The sequence below is a fragment of the Triturus cristatus genome, chromosome 1_2 (genome assembly GCF_964204655.1).
Source record: "Triturus cristatus chromosome 1_2, aTriCri1.1, whole genome shotgun sequence".
In the NCBI taxonomy this organism is placed as follows: Eukaryota; Metazoa; Chordata; class Amphibia; order Caudata; family Salamandridae; genus Triturus; species Triturus cristatus.
The window spans coordinates 988707573-988731345 of NC_140580.1; the positions used below are offsets into that span (position 1 = coordinate 988707573).

The 23773-nt window shown below is 45.5% G+C and overlaps 1 protein-coding gene across 1 annotated transcript in view; it reads left to right on the forward strand.

The window, feature by feature from the left end:
* Positions 1 to 23773, forward strand: part of COQ4 (coenzyme Q4) — a 61497-nt gene that overhangs the window by 18243 nt on the left and 19481 nt on the right. The window contains exons 2-5 of the mRNA XM_085611092.1: positions 11430 to 11615; positions 13779 to 13875; positions 14164 to 14266; positions 14846 to 14975. Of these exons, the coding sequence (XP_085467218.1) occupies positions 11430 to 11615; positions 13779 to 13875; positions 14164 to 14266; positions 14846 to 14975 (516 nt within the window). The remainder of the gene's footprint in view (positions 1 to 11429; positions 11616 to 13778; positions 13876 to 14163; positions 14267 to 14845; positions 14976 to 23773) is intronic.

The window sequence follows — 23773 nt, forward strand, 5'->3', positions numbered from 1 at the left end:
CCCAACCTCTCTCATCCATGGCGAATGGGATGGCACCTCGGTGCGGTGTCTCTGGTCCACCCGCCTCAGTCGGCTCCTCGGTGCACATCCGCAGCCACGTGCCCTCGGTGCGTTTTTCACGGTGTTTGTTAGCTGCCCTCCAGCCTCCCATGCCGCAGCACAGTACTCCGTGCCTCCCCAGGCTTGTATCAGGGAGGGAGCCCCATGCAGCGGTTTTGCATGCTCTTCTTTTCTGGGCCGGGAAGCAAGAGTGTAGCATGGTTGGTGATTCTGCTGCTGGATCCCCCCGCACCATCCTGCGGCCCGCTATGCAACTGGTGCTTGAACTCTGTGACGACTCCTGTTCAGCGCGATTGTGGGCCGCATGGCCTAGGGCTGAAGCGTCCTGAGTACTGAACCCGACACACCAGTCCTCAACGGTTTCTGGGTTCACCCATGGGCACAGGGGCTTTACCAAGTGCAATGGTGCCAGAGGAACTCTAGTGAAGCGCTCCTACCAAGCCGCCATCTTGGTTACACACCCTTTGTCAGTATGTTTCCATTTAACTTTAAGTACTTTGTGTGTTTGAGTGTAACTAGTAATTTTTCTGTCTGGCAATTAGTCTAGGACAAAAAAGCTGTTACCTTACACTTGTGACCTTTTCAGTGTTCATTTTAATATTTGGGGAATTTCTTGATTGTGGACATGAAACACTAGAATTTTCTAAAAGTGGGAGCTTTTAAATCTTTTTTTTTTAATTTATGGTGTTACTTGTTTTATCAACTCATTGCACATTGCACTTTAGTTGAACTCCACTTCCTGGTTTTTGGGAGTTCCTCTAAGAGCAGCCATCTTTTGGTTTCTGGCACTCTAGTTTGTTTTTTCTGACTTGCTATTTAAGTGGGTGGCTACCGCGGATGCACTGTGGTTAGTCTGGGGAGGGGGGGGGGAACGTGTTACCTCACACTTGTGAACTTTTTGGTGCTAGTTTTAATATTTGGGGAAATTTCTTGATTGTGGACATGAAACGCCATCATTTTCTGAAAGTGGGAGCTTTTAAATCTTTAAAAAATATATGGTGTTACTTGTTTTGTCAACACATTGCTCTTTAGTTGAACTCCACTTCCTAGTTTTTTGAAGTTCCTCTAAAAGCGGCCATCTTTTGGTTTGTGGTGCTCTAGTTCTTTTTTGGTGACTTGCTATTTCAGTGGGTGGATGCCGCAGCGGGTGTGCCGCCAGCACGCCAAAGGAAAGCCCGTTTGCGCTTGTCCGTATTTAGAAAGCAGCCAGCGCCAGCCATCCTGCCCGTTTAGTGCCAGGCATGCCTATATCAGCGGATGCACTAAAAACGATTCATGTTCTTTTTTTGCACTGTTATCTCTTCTTCGCCCAAACCAACATAGAAGGCCCGCTGTCTTGCCTTAAATGCAGAGTTGTGGAGTCCCACCTGCACTGTCACCTGGTATTCCCCAGACATCAACTGGGAGATCGTTACTGGGAAGCCGTATTAAAGCACAGTCTCCGGGTAAACATGCCCAAGAAACCTTCAATCTGCTCACTGATTCTCAGTTGGACTTTTTATTCATCACAGAATCATGGCTTAAAGATTGGTCTAACCCTGATATTGTGCCTGTTCTACCACTGGGTTACACTATCCTTAGACAGGATAGAATAGAATCTTGGGGGCTGGCCTTGCTATAATCTTCCGAGATGCTTTTCAATGCCAAACATTTGATTTAGGCCCCTCAAAGGAGCAGAAAGCCTTGGCTTTTGTCTCAAGATTAGTTCCTCTACGTCTTTTGTGGGTGGCCTCATTTATCATCCCCCTGGCCTATGCCCAATTTTATGTTTAGCATCATTGAGAGAAGCCATTGCTCCTTTTGTATTGCACTATGCGAATTTCACAATGTTGGGAGATTTCAACCTCCATTTGGAGTACAGTAAAGATTCAGAGGTGGTCAATTTCATTGACACCTTAAGTTCTCTGGGTCTTTCTCAATTGGTCACCTCATCTACACATACTGCTGGGCATATCCTAGATGGAGTCTGTCCTCATCTGCCCAGCCTAGTAACCGAACCCCCTATTAGGCAGGCTGGTCTGACCATATGCTGATTCAGTTTAGAATTCGACATGAGGCACTGAGTTCTCCCCTCCTCTCACCAGTGTCAGCCTCCCCAAACCAGCAACAATTGGGAAAACTGTTATTAGACCCTAATCTTACCATGGGGCTATCCCTCTCCACCCCTATTCTATCAGGTAATGTAGTTGAGCATGCCACAGCCTTTACAAACTGGATTACTCAAGCTATTAATACATCAGTCCCAGAAATGTACTTTAAGAGTAAACCGACGTCTCTGCCTGCAGCTCCATGGTATTCCCAGACTTTAGCAGAACTTCATCTCAATTGTAAACAGCTTGAACGGAAATGGCGAAGAGCCTACAATGCTGAAGATCTGGTCCAATTCAGAGGGGCTCTTAAAATTTACCATGGTCAGATTAAGGTTGCCAAAAGGATGCCATTCTCTTCTCAGATTGATAAAGCCCAATTTAACCAAAAAATTATTTTTAAAATTGCCAAATCACTTCTACAACCAACAGCCATTAATAGGGGTGCGGAGTGTGATTGGTTTTTTGCTCCTTTGAAAGTAGATTTCAGGGGTAGTAGCATCCCCACATTTGGTTTTCTGCATCACATTTGCTGAGAGAATAAGAAATACTCTTTGGTTTTCTTTTCTTTTATTTGAAATCATGTGCAGGAGAAGAAGGACAGCGGACACGTGTTTCGCCCAAGGGCCAAAGAAGCCAGGTCTTTCTCAAGGCAGGAATTCTTCTATGGTTATGTTCGAATATAGTGTAACGGTTCACAATAGTGATGCGGATATTGCTGAAATTAACTGCGGTCCACTATATTCAATCATAACCATAGAAGAATTCCTGCCTTGAGAAAGCCCTGGCTTCTTTGGCCCTAGGGCGAAACACATGTCGGCTGTCCTTCTTCTCCTGCACATGATTTCAAAGAAAAGAAAAGAAAACCAAAGAGTATTTCTCTTTCTCTCAGCAAATGTGACGCAGAAAACCAAATGTGGGGATGCTACTACCCCTGAAATCTACTTTCAAAGGAGCAAAAAACCAATCACACGACGCACTACTTGTTTCCAGGTGGTATCTGGGTGAAACCACCGTTTTGGTTTTTGCCATAAACCATGATCGGGTCATGAGCCATTGTATGTGAACCCTGGTAACACCCACCAACTTAACCATTTGAGCAATCAATAGGGCTATCCCACCCTCTCAAACTCGATGCAATAAAATATCTTAATTTTTAACGAAAAAAACGGACCATTCAACAAGAGTTCAGAACCATCTCCCCTTTGAAGATTGTTTCAATAGGGAATACTCCTTCTACTGTGGCATCATTGGCAGTTTTCAAATAATCACCCTCTCTGTCATTTCAGGCTATTCTATCCTGTAAATCAGGATCTCCTCATGATCCCTGCCCCCTTTGTATATTTATCAAAGTTGTTAATTACATAAATTCAGTGGTTAATGAGATCTTGAACACCTCATTGACCACTGTGAAGGTTCAGAACAACTGGAAACTTGCAGCTGTTAAACCATTACAAACAAACTACTGCCCGATCCCATTCCTCTATTTAACCTTCACCCAATCTCACTACTTCCGGTTCTAAGCAAAATCATCGAAAAATTGGTTGATGATCAACTAACATCGTTTCTGGAGGACGCTAAAATCTAACATCCACGGCAGTCGGGTTTCCACCCAAGACACTCCATAGAGCTTGCTCTGTTGGAGGTCGCAGATACTTTAAAGTTAACGCTGGATGCGGGAAAGAATACAGTCCTGATTTTACTAGAACTATCAGCTGCATTTAATATCATCTTGCATGATATCCTGCAGCACTGTATCAAGGATTGTGGAATCTCCCATCTGGCACTGTCGTAGATTAGATCATTGCTCTCAGACCGCAGACAAACAGTGAAGTTAGGTTCTTTTCTATCCCCGAAAAGACTGTGACCTCAGGGGTTCCTCAGGGCTCTTTGCTCTGCCCCACATTATTTAACATCTACATGGCCCCCTTGATTTCCTTTATCACCTCTTTTGGCATTGAAGCCCCATCTTATGCCGACGACACCCAGTTGATCTTGTCATTGTATAAAAACTCTATTGGCTCTGAGATCAATTTTAAAAACAGCTTAACCTAAGTCATCCAGTGGATGCGATGAAATCACCTTGAGTGTAATACTGACAAAATGGAAGTTATGCTTCTCTGGAAGTCTAATTCTTTTGATCCAGCTCTATGGTGGCCCAACTCTACTTCCCCCTCCCCTTCTGCCATGGTCGAGGTCGTAAAAACCTCAGAGTAAGATTTGATGCTTCCCTGTCATTTCGCTTTCAAGCGATAGCAGTAGCAGAAATGTGTTTTAGCCTCATCAAATCATTGAAAAAGTTATTTGAGTACCTTCCAGTGGTGGCAAGAAAGACAGTAGCCTTTGCATTGATAACATCTAGACTTGACTACTGCTTTAGTTTGTACGCAGGTTCATCTAAACAGACTATTCAGAAATTACAGGTGGTACAAAATTCTGTGGCCAGACTGGGATTACAATTTACAAGACTGTCCTCTGCATCGGCAGCTCTGGAAGCTTTATATTGGCTTCCAGTCCACAAAAGGATTCTTTTTAAAATCCTGCTTTTCGCCTTTAGAGCTCTGGGGCCGAAATACTTACCTGCCAGAGTCAGACACCACACGATTCTATGGACGCATAGGTCCTTCCAATCCAACCTGCTTAAACCCTCTAAGTTTAGACTTAAAACACGAGGCGGTAAATCTTTGACAGTCTTGGGTCCAAAGGGCTGGAATCATCTACCTAGCCATTTGAGATTTATTGAATCAGAAGTTACCTTTAAGGGGCAGCTTAAGACTTGGCTTTTCAGCATTTCGGATGTGGTATGTTACTCATTAATTCTTTGATTTTTGTCTCCCCTCATTCGGGTCCAATTGTGATAGCCACATTCACAGCCATTAAGCACCAGGATGCTTCTTTGGGAGTGGCAGTGCGCTCTATAAGTACACTATTCATTAATGCACTCATTATGAAGTGCATCAGTGATGATTGGCTCCTGATATCCTGTCTCTGAGAATTCTCTCTGCGTTTTCCTTATAATCTTAATCACTGAAGCTGTTCTATTTAATCTGCAGGATCTTCTGTTAGGGAATGCTCCACTTCAGGTTTCTTGTATGTCTGCTGCTCGTGTGGAGAATGTTATTTTCCTGCAGTTGATTTTCTAGAAAGTTTGTTTTTATCCAGTTATCTTTAACACAGTCCACTATATCAAATCTACTTCAATGTGACTCATTGCATCCGTCGTTTCACATTCACATCATTCTGATTGTATTTATCTACATCTTGATGTTCCTTCTTCCCTTCCATTCCACATTAGGAACAAGTCATCAACGTAATCCCATAATATCAACATCAACATCTGTTTCCAGGCAGTCATTTGCTCCCACGATCCTCTAAGTTGGTTTTCATTTATGGGAGCAAAGGATGTGTCTGTGGCTGCTCCTACAATTTGACAATATTTTTGCCAAATGTAAAGATGTTATGGTATAAACAGTAATGCACATTTGTCAATAGCTTCCCAGTGTGCTGTTTCAGATTGATGGATTGGTCTTGCTGCCAAGAACACAACTAAGCACATGCTTTTAAGCTGTGATGTTTTATGCAGGTGAGTAGGGACATTGGGGCAGATTTATGTTAACTGGCGCATCCCTGCATATCAGCAGGGATGCGCCAATTATTATGCGCCACAGCTGCGCCACCATGGATGCGCCGCATTTATAATGCGGCGCACCATGGGGCAAAAACAGCACAGATGCGTGACGCATCTGTGCCGTGAAAGTGGCGCATTGCTGGAGTTGCGTCGCAAGCGCGACGCAGCTCCAGCAATGTTCTGGGGGGCCCTATCTGTACAATGCTGCGTCAATCCTTACGCCTGCTTCAAGCAGGCGCAGGGTCTTGACGCAGCATGGGCCTAAAAGTGACTGAGTGAAATCTTGTAGATTTCACTCAGCCACTTTTAGGAGGCGTTCCTGCGCCGGAACGCCCCCACCTGCCCTGGAACGCCTACATGTGGCGCAGGGCTTTACAACGTGACGCATCTCCCAGATGCGTCACGTTGTAAATACCCCGCACCATGGCGCAGGATTTGCGCCGCTGCTGCGTCACAAAAGTGACGCAACGGTGGCGCAAAAGTGGCGCAAGTGCAACATAAATCTGCCCCAGTGTGTCCACTGTCAAGAATTCAAAGTTATTTTCCATTGGAATATTCTGAATCATATTTAGGAAGTCATTCATGTTTCTGGGATAGGAAGAAATGGCTTCTACCAGTGCAAATAGAAAATGTCTACATATCTGAATGTTTTCTAGAACTGCACCAATCAAAAGACACTGTTGTTCGTATCAGAGGATTCTTAGCTTCGCTGTGGATTTTAGGAACGAAATATACTGCTGGTATTATAGGATGGCCTACCTTTAGATTATGTTCTTCTGGGTCATTAGTCCAGTCCCTACCCATTCATGTAATATGTTGTCATATTCCTTTATAAAACACTGTGTGATATTCTGTTCCACGGTGCTCATAAGACCCTGTGTCTGATAACTTTTTCTGTATGTGCTTCTTTTTCCCTTTAACCCCTTTGCTGCCCAGGATTTTACCTACGCATTGTTGGTCCTTGTTTTTTAATGTTTGGGGCTCTTTGTACTTAAGCCTTCATAACTTTTTAGGTCTCGCCTAGGCAGACCTTGTGCTGTTTCTGTAAGACATGCTGTATTCAGGATATGGACTTTAAAAGCTCGGCCCATTTTCAAGGACTGCCCCTGTTACATGTGTTGTTACACAGAGCTTGTGAGCACTATTTCTTTCTTTAAGTTGGAACACTGGAGACCAGTGCTTTTGGTTTACAGAGCTCTGTTGTAAACAAGGCTGTAATTCTTGCTGTTATATTGCAGCATTTGCTGTGCATTTAAAGACCGAGGTCTGTTTTGGCTGCAGCTGCTTCCTCCTGTTTATGAAACGCACGGCCTGGCGTCGCGGTCCCTGCCTTCCTATGGCTGCTGCTGCCTCTGTCTCAGAGCTCGACAGCAGTCGCAATGCAATAGGTCTCACATTTGCAAGAGTTTGAGCTATTGGCATTGTAAATGACAATGCCTTTTATTTATGTTTTGAAAACCTGCAAGCAGTGCGTAAACATGCACTTTGTACTTATAGTCATTGCTTACGAGAAGCAAGGCTGGCAGTAACTGCGCCTCTTTTACTGCCAGCCTTGCTTCTCGTAAGCAAGGATGGCAGTAACTGCGCTTCTTTTACTGCCAGCCTTGCTTCTCGTAAGCAAGGACTGTAAGTACAAAGTGCGTGTTTACGCACCGCTTGCTGGTTTTCAAAGCATATAAATAAAGGGCATTGTCATTTACAATGCCAATAGCTCAAATGCAAGACCTATTGCATTGCAAATGCTTGTTTATGCAAAAGGCATCCAGGCCAAATTTGTGTCCTTTTCCTCCACATTTTCAGGATTGCAAAGGTATTGCCCAGGGTTTCAGCATTTCTCTGGAGGGAACAGCGAAAATGTCCAAAATAAAGCAAATTTCATTTTTTTTTGGGGGGGGGGGAGGGGGGATGGGAAAATGTTTTGGAAGAAAGATATATTTTTTTCTTTCTCTAAAAATGGCATCAACAAAAAGGTTGGTGTGTTAAGATCATCATCTTCCCAGCTTTCAGGAACAAGCAGAAGTGACAAAAATATAAAAAAGGCAGTTGTAGTCGTGGTGCCCCCCCCCCCCCCCCGACTTTTTGTGGTTCTACCTAGTTGGAATTTGTGATAGAAACAGGTGTGAAACTCATGGGTGAACCCAGAAAGCTAAACATTACTGAAAAGAAGACAACATTCCATATCCAGATAATGGTTTTCCTTAAGAAAAATGTTGGAAATAAAAAAGAACGAAAATAAGTAGGAAAATATAGCCATAAGTGACAATACTTTCATCTGTAAATGTTTGCACTGATGGCTGACTTACAAAAGTAGTATACTGTTACATCCGTCAGACCTTTCTGGTGTAGGAGTTTATGTTGGTTGTACCCAAAACATGCAATACCCAGAATGATTAATCGCGAGCTAGACCAGGCTGAGGATTCGCTATGCATCCTCGAGCAGACTGCATTGAGGGGTGGGGGGCGCCGCACAGCTCTGGCTGAGGCTAGGGACCATAATGCGCAACTACTCGACTCTTTGTGGTGCGTTGATTACAAGGAATACCAAGCCAGAACCCATGCAGAAGGGGACAACCCAGGCCACTTATTAGTGCAGGTACTCGACCAAAACACTAACCCAGTGCCAATAACTGCCATCTGCTCATCACCTGATTCCATCGTGTATACCCAAGCGGAAATTCACAATTCATTTTCCGCTCATTACCATACCTTGACCGACAGGACCCTTTCTGAAAAGTTCCTCCTCACCATGATATTGCGTCTAATACCGGCAGCTCAAAGGGAGGCTTTGAATGCGCACATACTAGAGCAAGAGATCCTTGGGGCCATACGGGAATCAACCACCTGTAAAACCCCAGGCGTGGACGGACGGCCAATAGAATTTTATAAGGCCTACGAATCCCTGCAGACCCCTAAATTCGTTGAGTTGTATTCTACTTCTGTAGTGACCGGTCGCCTGCCTCCTACAATGCATGAAGCATTGTTGGTCTCGTTACCGAAACTAGGCAAAGATCCCCAGGAGGTCACCTCTTATATGCCATTCTATCTGATGGGCAGCAACTATAAAATCTTCAATAAGATTTTGGCGGCCCAGTTGGTGCCACACATACCTGAGCTAGTTCACCCGGACCAGAGTGGTTTCATACCACGCAGATCAATATCTCTTAATATCCATCGATTGCATTGAATATCAGAGGAAGCCCCCAAAGTCTGGCCTTATTCTTCCTGCCTGGTTTAGGATCTCGAAAAAGCATTCGCCACATTAAATTGGGAATATATGTTTATGGTCCTGTGGAGAGTGGGTATAGCGGGAAGGAAGGCTGCTGAAAATGATCCAGCTACTCTGTACATAACCCGTAGTGAGGGTAAAAACAGATTGCTTGATCTCAGCTGATTTCCCTATAGAAAGGGAAACATGCCAAGGGTGCCCTCTATCTCCTTTGCTTTAGCGATGGAGCCCCTCGCCTGCAACAGTCTGGATGGCATGGGGACATATTATGGTACGGCGAGATACTTGCTGTCTCCCTGTGTGGGGATGATATCTTATTCTACATAAATGATATTCGAATGGGAGTGGGGGTTAGCCGACATTGTGGATGCCTTTCGGGAGGTCTCTGGGCAGGGAGTGAACTGGGGCAAAACATGCCTGTTCCTGTTGCGCCAGGAGTGTGTACCACATGCCCTGGCGGTGGCCACTAATGGTCTCAAGCAGAAACCCTGCACCTTCAGCTATCTAGGAATTAACATACATCACTACAGGCAAGACATATGAGGTCCATATCTTCACTCCGTCCGCAAGTCACTTACTGGTGTTCCCTCTCCTCTCAGTTCAGGTCCAAATAGCCCTCTCCAAGATGGTAATGTTACCCATGTTATTATAATATTTTGCTAGTTGCCGGTATGAATTCCCCGTAGAACATTTAGAACCTTAGATATTATATTAGGTATCTTAATATGGAACAAGGGCAAGCGCAGAGTAGCCTTGTATAAACTCCAATTCCCAACAGAGTGGGGGGGGGGGGGTGGTGCTGGTGGCTCCAGTGTTCGAGCACTATTACCTAGCGGTGCAACGAGGTAGTCAATGAGATGGCTGGCCGGACGAAACTTGCAGGAGGTGCGTGGACAAGGAGGGGGCTGGCCCCAGAGTCTTGTAAGAGGACTGTTCCTCCCGGGATGGAAATTACCCTCTGATGCGAACGACCTATTGCATGTAGTGCAGGGATGCTATCAAATGATTCCCCCTGCGCATGGGAGATCCCCCCCTGTGCTCAATGACTCTCTTTAGACCGCCTCAACGGTGCAGAATTCTGGGACTCGGCGGGAATAGAGACTCTTGGAAATGTATTCCAGGATGGGGCACTGATCCCATTTGACCATCTTGCAGAGCAGAAGGGCCTGCCCAGTGGGGCAATTCCTAGTACACAGATGATTACTAGCGCAAATGGAGCCACAGTGGGGTGCGACTCAGAGCCAGCAGCCCAGCCCCTGATGCAAACACTTTACACAATGTGCAGTGGGGGACAGCTGATTTCCCCCTCGCACACAAATTAGGACCCTTAGAATCGCTTAAGCAGGCGTGGGAACACGGCCTTGATTGCCCATTAACTCTGAAAGAATGGAGTATTGCAATTTCCTACACTTGTAAGGTGTCACGCAACACCCGCTTTCATTATAAATCCAATTTAATGTGTTACACGGAGTATATCCTACACATTTATCCGAAATCACTGCCAAGGGACAGGCCCACAGTTTAGCACAGCTTTCTTATTGTTCCACTTGTCTGATATTCCCCTGACTCGCGAGTCTTAGTCAGGGCCACTGGAATTAAGCGATTGTGCGACCGCGGCGAGTTTCGTATAATTATAGATCTGCCGCATTTGCCAGATAATCCACCAACTGCCGCAAATTGGCAGATTCTAACAAAAAGTTTTTTGTTTCTAGCTCAAACAGGTCAAAAGTTACTAAAAATCCAGCGACGTGTTGTGCGCAGGGGAAGGCCCTTTGCAAAGCTGGACTGGTCACCTTTCTATTGCTTATTGCTATATTTGTGTGTTAAATTGGTACTAATGAGGCACAAGCAATGCCCATACAGTGTTACCAAGTTTAAAAAAAGACAAAATAATTAAGTAAAACTATTGGGAAATGTGCCGCATTATGCTGCATAATTTGCCTTTTCTTGTGGCATAATTCACTCAACCCTGCTCCTTAATTTGGCCGCATCCTGCTGCATAATTCCAGTGGTCCTGGTTTTAGTGACCCCCGACACTGGTAGCCAAGGAAAGCGATACATTATACTGTCTCTCATGTGTAATGGCACATGTAATGTGGTTCCTATTATGTACAAAACAGCAAAAAAAATAGATTTGTTAAAAAAATGATAGTATGGCATCTGAAAGGGTGATGGTGTTGTGTACAAGTCAGTCACATCCCAAGCACCCTCAGTCATATGACACACTCCAATCCCAACACTGTTGCATTACATAATGAAAGTTAAGTGTGCAGTAATTTTGACCAATGGAAATCTGTTTTTTAGTCCTATTGTAAGAAAACAGGGCAGGCACATGAAAACCTACTGTTGCCGCCGCCTCGCCTATTCTGCCCTTGCATGTGATTTTTATGATTACCGTAACTAACTTGGTACTGTCTTCACTTTGCAGGTCGGCGGTACCAAACCATCGAGGTTGCCGCTGAGGAGCAAGATGACTCGGGTGACCACATACGAGTCAAGCAGGATTTCCAATATGACCGGCTGTACCCCAGTCACATCCCCACCAACCTCTTCCAGAAAGCACTGCTAGCAGCTGGCTCCTCGGTCATGTCACTGTATGACCCTTACAGGCATGGTGAGGTTCATGGCTGAGGCCAAGGGGGTGCAGGGAGCATGCCTGTGTCTTAGAACCTTTGAATATCTAGAAAAAGGGGTGACCCGGTGTCCCACAGAACCTGGGTATAAAGTTTATCAAGAAAAAATGGGTTCTGTAGGAGTACAACGAGTTATTTATATACGTACAAAGTATCGCACACTAGAACTAATCATAAGACATATAGAAGACATATAGAACGCCTACGCCTATACATACATCTATCTTGATTACGAATAATCACGAAGAGACATTAAATGCATATCCATTCATTTATATCAAAATTAATTCATTCAAATACATATGGGTGAAAAATTGTGCTCTTGTGACATATGTGCTTAAGTGAGTGAACAATTTGTATAATCTATACAGAGTGGTTCAGGGAATATATACAGGGAAAAGGACAAATTATTTATACAGAGGTCAGCATAATAACCATGAGCCCTGGTTGCTAATGATGCTTTTCTTATACAGGGCCGTAGTTGGTCTGAGCCTAGGTGTATCGTCGACGTTTCCACCCAGAAGGTGCTCCTTTCGGTAGTCACAACGGGTCTTCATCAGGACTGTGTGTGGGAGTTGGGAGTGGGGTGTCTTTGAAGGGCCCAGTCCGGAAGCGATTAATGGCTGTTAGTGTCCCAAAGTTACACTTCTCTCAGGGATGAGTCACTAGGTGAATAGCTCAGTAGAAGATCGGAAAGTCGGATGGATCTGCAAACATGATTATTCAGCAGTGAAGGAGCAGGCCTGTGACTACCGAAAGGAGCACCTTCTGGGTACACGATACACCTAGGCTCAGACCAACTACGGCCCTGTATAAGACAAGCATCATTAGCAACCAGGGCTCATGGTTATTATGCTGACCTCTGTATAAATAATTTGTCCTTTTTCCTGTATATATTCCCTGAACCACTCTGTATATATTACACAAATTGTTCACTCACTTAAGCACATATGTCACAAGAGCACCATTTTCACCCATATGTATTCGAATGAATTTATTTTGATATAAATGAGTGGATATGCATTTAATGTCTCTTCGTGATTATTCATAATCAAGATAGATGTATGTATAGGCGTGGGCGTTCTATATGTCTTCTATATGTCTTATGATTAGTTCTAGTGTGCGATACTTTGTACGTATAGAAATAACTCATTGTACACCCTACAGAACCCATTTTTTAGAACCTTTGAAGGCATCTTTCTTGCACAGAATCTTGTGATTTTCCCTGCGATTAAATGGATAACCACTGCATGGTGACCAAGTTAAAGTTGGGAACAAAGACGTAAAAAGTGGAAAACTGCGACTTTGCATTCCAGTTTTTGTCTTCGTATGCAACCAACAGTCCGGGCTATGCACTTTATAGACCATGTCGCTGTAGTGTCCTCAGTAGTCTGTTGGCAATATAAACATTAAAGCACAAAGCGGAGAAAGCCTACAGCCCAGGAAACAAGTGCATGCTTCATGGATATTGGTGCACAATCGACAGGGATGCGCTGTTTCACAATCACGGTCAAATAGCTGTAAGGCGCAGATGTCCATGTCAAAGCATTCACATTGTCTACATTTATTGTGAATACTCCTTTTTTTGTTGTGTATCATTGAAAGTAGGTAGCTGTGAAAATATGTGCAAAAGGTGTAAAAACTACATTTGAAATAGCTGTTGTGACATGGTAGGTTTAAGCACAACAAGACACCTCAAAAACACCCTGCCCCAAACTCGAGAAACTCCCATTGCGCAATTCATGTTGTACTAAAAAGTCTGATTCCTGTTTAGTGATCCTCCACTCCGCCTCTGCTTCTTCTACCATGGTTTTGGCTTATGTCAATAGCTTCCTGGTTGGATCTTCCTCCATAATTCTCTAGTTAGCTTGGTCAGATAAGATTCCAGTTTTCGGTCTGGTGCATGGCATGTGTCTGTAGCACTGTGGCACACCCAGCTGCTTCAGCTATCTGCCCGTGTGTGTTAGGCACTGGAGTCCCTATGTTCTGACGCGGAACTGGTCAATAAAGTGCCTATTCTTAGGGTAACATGTATTTTCAGTGCTTGCAATGTGTATTCTAGAGTTGCCCTGTTAATGGAAGAATTGCCCATCATACAGTCTGATGCTTGGCTCCACTGGGTGACCTCTTCTTTTACATTTCAGACATGGTGGCGGTTCTGGGGGAGACCACCGGATATTTGGCATTGCAAACGCTCCGGGACCGAATGACGCATCACCCTGAAGGCTGTCAGATCCTGCAGTGCGTACGCTTTCTTTCCATATGTGCCCATCCCAAATCAATTCAGATTGGCCTCAGACAAACCATGAGAGAAGCGTCTTCTGGTCTCACCCTTCATTTCCAGCTCTCGTGGTCTTAAGGGACCACATCTAGTACTACCCTAATATGACCGCACAAATGTATCTAGGGCAGGAACCCTGATAAAAAAAGGCTTGTAGGACCTAGAGGAACAGGCCCATCTCACCTACGATCATGGAGAGGGAGGGCATGCTGACACGCCTGCTGAGTGTATATCTCTTGTGTTTGCAGGGAGAGGCCTCGTATCCGTATGTCCACCCTAGACATGCAGTGGCTCCGAGATCTGCCAGATGGGACATTTGGTCGAGAATATGCCCGGTTTCTGGATGTCAATGTACGTACTCTTTGTTTAATATACAATTATTATTTTTTAAATGCTGTGCTTTGAATGTACAGAAGCAGATGTGCTACTCCTCTCCTAAAAACATTTTATGTTGAATCTGCGGGGTCGCCTGTTTCCTGACACCTGGAGTTACAGCTGGAGGGGGTGGGCGACCTTTGGTTTCTCCATGACTGCCAGAGCAACAGCATAAGAATTGCCTTTTTTTTTTAAAACTCAAAAGGACGAGGAAGATGCATGTTCGAACTTTGTGAGATTAAGACGTGTGTCTGTGCTCTGGTCTCGAAGAACAAGACGTGGGTATGAGAGATGTCCTGTGCTTTGAATGTGACCTGTTGGTAATAGGACCAGCAGTCCATCAGATGTAGGGGGCTAAACTATATTAAAATATTAAGATAACATGAGACTGCCCCAGAGCACCGTTAGAGGCGAGCATGTGCCAAAAAGAGGTAATCTGAAGCTCTTGTTGGAGTTTCTTCTCTTGCGTCCATGAGGAGAATGGGCAAGTAGCCCAGACTGGTGGGCATCATTAAGTTTACTCTGCACTGAGATCCCCTCTCTGTCTGCTTTCAGAGGGTCTCTCCTGACACCCGCATGTCAGTGAAGTTTGTGGACGACGAAGAGCTGGCCTACGTCATCCAGCGATATAGAGAGGTGCATGACCTCATGCACACCCTGCTCGGCATGCCCACCAACATGTTAGGTGAGTTAAAAGCACATGGAATTCAGCTGGGGTGGGCGGGTGTGTATTGGTTTTCGACAGCACCCAATAAGTTGCCTCACAGACACAACTTGCAAAAACACAGATTGAAGATTCAGTCGTAGTGGTTAGTGTAGAAGCGCACAGGGATTTGATAGTAAAGCTGCCAGAAGGCATAGGGGCTTGTTCTGTTGCCCTCACATGGGCAGTTGGTTGATTGTTAGATAAAAACTTTACATCAAGCCCTGTTTAAAACATGGTGGAGGTAGTAGTGGTAGAATTTGATCCCTTCAGTTGAGAGCTAAGGATGGAGGCAGGGAAAGGGTAGCATTCCTGCTTTTCATGTTGTTCAGCGAGGCATGGCATTTTATTAAATATTTACTAGTCAAACTACCGGGATGATTCAGAGATCTACTTGTCCTGTAAAAAAAAAAAAGCCACTTTTCTCTGTTGACGTCATTTAGGGAGGTGACAATGTGTTGGGCTCATAATATCAAAGCTCTGACTAAAGCCGGTCCGATTCTTCTAGAGCTCCTATTGTATCGGGTCTGGATTCTAGCAATGATCTGATTTTGTCATTTTTCCACAAATCTCCATACAGGGGCTGTACTTGAAGGCAGGCCTCCATTGTTAATTCTCCATCTGAACTCCATCAAGGATTTATGTCGGCGCTGCACCGCCATGCCTTTCCCTACAGCGCCACTGGTGCTTTCGGGAATGAAGTCTTGGTCGGTGGGGCAGCTTCTGGTGCCTTGTGCACACACATAAATTGTAGCCTTTGCTCTGCCATGCAGTGGAAGTAGCTGTGCGAATCCAGTTTACTGTTAGTGCAGATCTATGGAACAAGTACCTTAATAGGCATTGTTGTAAATGTCAGTGGTATGGCACTGGGAGCGCTTACCACCTGCAGCGAAGATCTCTAGGGTAAGTATTCATTACATACTCAATTCGCACCATAGAGGAGGCTTTTCTTTTTACTCTCCAAGGACTCCCCAGCCAAAACTGCACTTCTGTTGTAAAAATGTTAGGTTCGTTGTATCAATTTTTTTACATTGTAATGGCGGCAGCGAAAAATGGATGTTAGATTATTTATGAGCGGGACCACTGCCGTTTTAAGAGTCATTTGAATTTTTAAATTGTCATGGCATATTTGATTTGTCTTTGTAAATCCTATTAAGATTTTTTTTTTAATAGACTATGCTAATTATAATAACTTGATTAAGACAGAGCGCACTGAACTGGGCTGATGCTTTCGAAGTCTAAACTTGAATAGTCCAGAAGGAGCTACAAATCTATGGTCTGAGGGTCTGTTCATCCTGACCCAGCCCGACAACCGAGGGTCATCTAGCCAGTGGTTATTTGGTTAATCAAAAGTTGGTCGCACTCTGCTCGTCACACCAGCAAGTTGCCCCAAGGAACTGTGGTCAATGTAGTGGCGACGGCGAGTACGCCTATGCCACGGTGTATGTAGAAAAGTATGTGTCGCATTAGCCATCCCTGGACACGTGTTTCGAGGTAGTTGCCTCTCGTCAGCAGGGAGCAGGTCAGTGTAAAGGGGTGCCGCGTGGACTGCCAAAATGTAATTAAAACATGTAGAGTACCTCTCATGGCGCGCAGGTGCAGGTCGAAGGCTTGTCAGCCCGTTGGCTCAAGGGAGCCGTAATAAATTAATCAAAAGTTGGTCGCACTCTGCTCGTCACACCAGCAAGTTGCCCCAAGGAACTGTGGTCAATGTAGTGGCGACGGCGAGTACGCCTATGCCACGGTGTTTGTAGAAAAGTATGTGTCGCATTAGCCATCCCTGGACACGTGTTTCGAGGTAGTTGCCTCTCGTCAGCAGGGAGCAGGTCAGTGTAAAGGGGTGCTAGTGGTTATTTGGTCCTGCAGGGCCGCTGGCACTTCTTTCTGTGGACTGGAACTCTCCTCCGGCTGGGGGAGGCCTGATGGCAAGCCTTCTGCAAAATATTCCTTATAACACCATGTGCACAAACCACACAGACTACGCATAACACTGCTCCTCTGTTCTGGCCTGCAGCTGCAGGGAAAGATCCATGATGGGCAAGAAGTAGCTGAGTGGATTGAGAGCCTGCTGCAGAGACATAAGAAATTAAGCCTACTCTCCCTCAGACCTCAATACACCCGCTTCCTCGCGCCAAAGATGCGCCTCGGAGTGAACGTTGTGCTCTATAAATAACGTCATTCAAACAGTTTGAATACCAATGGGTCTATTCTACTCATGGATCCTTCTGATAACACTAAACTGGGTTTCACTTTTTCCGTGCAAACGTTCCCGAAAAGGTGCACAAGCATGTAAGGCCAGGCCTAGGGTTGAGATCGAGAAAAACCGGACACAACACACATAAGTAGCTGTTACAGCCATTTCAGACATGAAACTCCTGTGTAGACCTTCAGATCCACGTTTCATAACGATGACATCACATTAGTTTGGCATAAAGTGCAGTACTAACGTGTGTTACCACAGCCCCAGAAAAGCCAGCCTGGGAACATTACAATGAATGTGTCTAATCTGGGCCGCGTCGCCTGGCGCTCCCGTTGCTTGCCTCCGAAGAAGGGTCACACGAAGCCTTGACGCCCTCTCGGACTCGTGTCAGACCTCGGCCGGCTGCCTGCCCGCCCCGTGGCTGTGCCATGCCTGACGAGTAACCCCCTCCTGGCGCACCACTAGCCAGAGATGCTGCGCAAAGTGTCAACCGCAAGCTGTGTACGAGACTCTGACCACAGCCCTTACCAACTAGGCCCTCCGTCCCAACCCTTCTTTTTAATAGACACCTTCATTTTTATTCACACCCTTCCTTCCTAATAAAAAGTACTTGAACCAGATGCGCACGCGTTTTATGATTACAACAATAGCAGTCTCCCTACTTTGCACGAATTAAGTAGTGAGTCGCAATCAGGGCATGTGTTAAGGTGGACCGCAGTATGCCTCCATCTCAGATTGTGCATCCCCTTTCAAAAGTGCACGGATTCTGATCAAAAAAAGACAATGACGCAGACTGCTGAAAATGTCTCAGATCAGAATCGTTCATTTTCACACTCGAGCAACCCTATGTTGGAACCATACATTAGAACTATGCTATTACATTGTATTTGGGATAGAGCATCTTGTACTAGGTATGGATGCTAATTCAAAATAATATTGGTGCATAAGCATGGAACACACCTGTATAATCTTCATCATTGGAATATATTAGTGCATCAGAACATAAACGCAAAGACCCACCTAGTAGTGTCTCTGGTTCGGTTTCTGCCCCTCGCTCCACAAAACCCATGCATCCTCCAAGTTCCCTGGCCGACCTAGTCCTGCTTGGAGGGTGAATGAGTGATTAGAGCATGAGGTGAGATTCCAAGCATCCCATGGTCGCTGAAGTCTGACACAGGCTCTGAAAGCTCTGACATACAATGTCCTACAGGGCCTGTCAGGGGCTAGTCAGGTGGGTGTCTGCCCTGGAGGCCCTGGTGATTCTGGAAGGTCTTTGAGGGGCTCAGTAGGCAGCAGTGCACTCTGAGTGGTTTTAGAGTCTGTAAGGGTTCACGGATCTCTCTGCAGGAATATGCGACACACTTTTTAATCTGAAATGCATGGTCTGCGGGAGGGGTCTGCGCAGGGCTCCTTGGGTCTAGGAGTGGATATGATGACCTCCGGAGTCGGGCAAGGGCTACAGTGGTGCCAGAAACTCAGGAGAGGCTCTGGTGTTGGTGGGGATCAAAGAGGGGATTTGGAATCTGCCTGGTACTAAGCCATATTAAGAACTTCAACAAGGGCTCAGCAGCTTGTATGACTGACCAAAGACAGGTTTGTGCTAGTGAAGGTATAACCTCTTTGCATCTGTGACCATGCCACCTGCTAATGACGCGTCACAATATGGCACACCCTGTCATATTGGAATAGCTGCTCTCGAAATGCCAGTGCGACCGTGGACACAGGGTGGTCCTTGGTGCACTTTGCCATAGGGTTGACGGTTAACAATGGTGCTCTGTGCATTGTTGTTGGGGGGCATGGTAGCAGTACCCCAGATCCGTGGAAGTACGGGCAGGTTGTCTGTTGGTGTCATGTATAGTGGTGGCTAACTCGAGTTAAAGCGGTCTACTGATCCTATGACTTGGAGCAAGTTCTAGATTTTCAGCTAACTTCACCAAGCATACCTATCTTTTCAATTTTTGCCAGGGGCTTACAGTCCTAGTATGCTTGGTGCTGAAGACTGAACGTGTCCACCATGAAAGACTAGTTTGCTGCTATGCAAGGCACCCCTTAGTATGGTGCTCTGTACTGTAAGGCCAGGACCAGAGTGTTGGTGGCTTGTTCAGAGAGCCTCTGAGTGCGCTAATTAGCGTAGGACTGGGCCGAATGCTCCTCCGTGTTCTCAATACTGTAGTGGGTGACTTGACACAGTGTCTCTGCAAAGTGCGGTGGACGACTGGTTAGGTCTCTAAAGCCTTCTATGGTGTGTTATCACACTTGGTAAATTGGCATATAAAAAAAAAAAATCCAGTGTGTAGCCTTGTGTTTCAAACCAATTTTCAGACATATGTGATTTGACATCCAGTATGCACAAATTTAAGTGATGCATTTACTGAAAAATGTGCTATTTAACCATCTATTTTAAAACTTTTCTCAGGGTAGGGTTTGCCAACACACCGAAACCCCCTTGGGGAAATCAGCTTGCTTTTCTTGCTGCCATCCATCTTTAGATGGAGCTTTTGGAGGCAGTGGGCAGCACCACTAGTGGAAATGGGCAGCAGCCCCCATGAAAATGTTTGGGCACATGCATTTATTTTCCTTCCAAAAAAGAAGATAAGCAATGCATCTTGGGAACCAGTCCACAAAGCAAATCATGAGCTGAAAATCAAGAGGAAGCAGAAAAAACACAAAGGATTTAATAGGGCGAATAAAACAGGTAGTGGGTAGGTACATACTTAGGAAGGCATAGGCGAGAGAGGTCAGCCATAGCCCCCATGTGGTTGAAGTAAACCGTATTGACCACTGGAAACTGCGAGCACATGTATTGGGTGTGTATTATTAATGAACATTGGCTAGAGACGTGAAAGAAGGTTTGCAAGTGAAATTTCAACACACACAGATAACATGGAAGCATGTTGGTAGAAATTATCAGGAACACGATCAGTGGTTTCCGGAGTAGATAGTGGGAACAGGAAGAGAAACAAAATTCAGCAGACTTCAGAGAAACAAGACCATCTGCAAACTAGGATGAGAAGGGCCTTGAAATCAAGGATTGCAGCAGTTCCAGAACCAGCTGAGAAGAGCCAGATTCACTTGACAGGAAGTCAAAGAAAGCTGCTAAGATCCCCTCAGAAAAGCAATTGTAACACCATACGTCAGTCTGTGGAATTAGGGACAGCTTCAATGACCACAGGGGAGTGTTATCTTTGCGTTAGATTACAGTGACTGGCGTTAGGACTCAGTTTCCCAGTTTGTTCAGAATGTCTGCAAACAAAACAAGCATTGACATAGCCAATAGGTCCCGCCTTTGGGACCTTATAAGTATTTAGTTATGCAGCACAATATCAACTGTTGCATGGCTAAACACTTATAAGGTCCCAAAGGCGAGACCTGTTGACTATGACAATGCTTGTTTTCGTGGTTGCTAAAAATGTAGCGGTGCTGAGTTCTGGAAAAAAAAGAACTCCTTTGCCTCCTTTATCTAAGGGAACGTGTCCTCCGTGATGGCCACAAGAGTGGACTCTGTTCCCAGAAGAGATCTGAAAACTGATTGGGTTGGGTCGAGAGGTTTACTGCTTTCTATGAGAGACAGTTGGTTCTTAACTTCTAATTCGAGGAGGCGGGAAGGAAAAGGAAGGCGATTGGACGTAAGTTACTAAGTGTTGAAGTATCCATCCGGATCAGGTGAATTTAAGGAAGGGGATGACCAGGGTTGGACTGGAACGGAAAAAAGGCCGTTTAGTGTATGGTATCTAAAAAAGTGGCCCATGTTTACAAATTGTGGCAGTTTTGATATTTGTAAAGACACGCTCCATAGATGTTTTGCAAGGTACAGACTGCATGGGTTTGAGCTTGCTACAGGCGATGTTTGTTTTAATAACAGGGAACCTTTAATATCAGGGAACGTGACAGTCAAAACAGGGCTCAGCAGAATATAAAACCATCCCCACACACTGACCTGTCGGAGCAGCCCGTCAGTCACTGCCTGATTGCCCAAATAGGCTAGGTCGGCGACTGGGCCCTGGAAATCACTGTAGCTTTTTATCAATCATTTGGGAAAGTACTGGATTCGAGAGCGGCATTTCCGACGTTAGACGTACTTACAGATCACGTCTAATACTTTGTGGGACATTTGTGATGGCAAGGGTCAGAAGGGGGGCCAGGCCTAATCATTTTGGCTATGCAGGAAAAGCAGAAACGAGTGGTGGCTCAATTAGCGTTACTAACTTAGTGGTACTCATTTGATCAACCCCGGAAGGATGACAGGCTGAGTAAACTTGCCGGGATATGAACCTGTAACCACGAGATCAAGGATACAGGTTGTAAGGGGTAGAAATCTCGTGGAAGTCCAGGCCAGTCACTTGTATTTCAGCCTGCAGAGAACAAAAAACATCTACGAAAGACCGCCAGGGCGCTTCATTGGCCCTTCAGTCCAGCAGAGGTGATGCGAACAAAAGATAATTATTTACAAAATGGTCAATTAAAGCTTTCCTTATCAGGTGCGACACGTGCACAATAGCCTCCTAGGGGAGTGTAAAGCGGCCACAGGCTCTAGAGGATGCCTGAAACAGCCCAGGCGGGAGAGCTTTTCACAGCAGATTAAAAAAACATACGCTAACAATTGTCATGTAGTTACATCATTTTGCATTTCTTTATCATAGGGTTCATTGTCTGTTTAAAACTTACAGGTTTCGCCCAGTGTCTCCCTTCCTATAACTTTAGAACCCTTTACATCACAAAAGGAACATTTACATACCCAAAGGGCTTGAATAAAAGGTAAAAGAGCCTAATGTGTTCATCCTTCGAGCTAGAAGTCACTCCGTGGGACTAGAGAAGAGATATTTGGGGCAGCGAGAAGTAACATCAAAAACACGTGATTTTGGCAAGAGATTGCTATGTATGGATCAAACTCCTGTCAGAACTGGAAGAGTAAAGCATGTACTGCGTAAGTAAGCAACAAAGTGGTAAGTCAGTGCAGGAATTTAAACTGGGCCGGCAGGCCCGTGCCTGACATGAAGAACCCTCACACCAGTTTTAAGCATTTTGGTGTGAGGGTTCTTCATTGCATTGCGGCCTGTGAAAGTGAAAGGGATCGCGGTCCCGATCGCGATCACGCTCGGCGGAGGTAAGAGACATGGCGGCTGCGTGCGTGCACGCTCACGTGCACACAAGCTTTAGGCCACAGGCAGCTTTTTGAAAACCCGTACACTAAATGTCTCGGCCAGACTGTTAAATGGTAGCGGCAGTTTCAGTCGATAACCTTTCAAGTATTTGCCCGGCGGTAATCGCCTCTCATACCACTCGATAATTTACCAATAAAAGAGGCAGGCGCCGGAGACTGGAAGGCAGGAAACAAAGTTTTATTCCGTCGGAGCAGAACACATCAGATCAGACAGCAAGGTATCGTCACGAGGTGCTCTAACTGCATCTCTGAGACCTGGTCTCTTATACACTGGTTTATTGCTTTATTACACATAGTATATTCTTGAGATTCTCTTGATGCCTGAAAGAACATCCCCTGAAGCCCCGGCTCAGATCCGATCCCACACATAGATACAGTAGAAGTTCCCACCCTACCCGCAGTGGGAGATGGCTATCGCGCAGCAGGGAATTCCGCTAATTCCCGGCGGTGTGTGCAACCGGCCGGGTCTCAGGGGGTAGGGGCTTTGATCTACTGTAATCCCTTTGATGCGGGGTGTTTCCCTTACAGTAGGGGCAATAAACTGCATCCGCAGGGCTAGGTGATGGCCTGGGACCAGTTCGGACAATGGGGCGCAGGGGAAGGGGGTTATCAAAGGAGAGGCATGACCATGTATGGGATGTCGGTCGGATGTGGTTCCGTAGCAGGGTCGCGCAGAAGGAGAGGGTTTATGGCCTGTATGAGAGAGCGGGGGTGGCCAGCGCGCGGGGGATGCTTGCAGCGCCAAGGGGACCGCGCTGGCGATTGACAATGAGTGGGGTGCCTAAAATGGCAGCCGTGCGTTCGCTGTGCGTGGTGCTGGGGAGGGGCAAGATGGCGCAGATAATGTTCAGTTTGCAAGCTAAATTTCCACAGTCCTCCCTTTTAACATATCTCGCCAGCTTGTCCGGCCAATATTCACCTTTGTTAGCCTTTCAGTTACAGTATCGTCAATGTTCGTCACACATTTTAAAGATACAGAGTCGTTAGGGTAGGCAGGAGTAATCTGACACATTTGTACATTGTCTCATACAGTTTGATAAAGTAGGCGAGGAGGAAGTACATTCAAAGTTGCAGTATAGTCGTGTACATGGCTGGTGTTGTATGAATGTTACTATACAAAGTTACATTTTCTTAACTTCTCAGTGTACAGTCGGAAGTGATTGATGCAACATCATGAAAACTTGATAAGAAGATAGTTAATATAATAAGGTGGTTGGGAGAGGATTTTCAACTTTGACATGGGTTCTTCTTTCCAGTGTCCTTGTTTTATAAAGAGCTATCACTGGTAAGCTCTCATTGTTGTTCTTCTTTCGTTGGCACTGTTGAGCACCGGCGGTGGAACTAAGGTCCAGCTCAAATCCGATTTCTTCACGTGGCAGGGTGTGACCACTCACTGTTCTTTGATCACAGTCCTGTTCC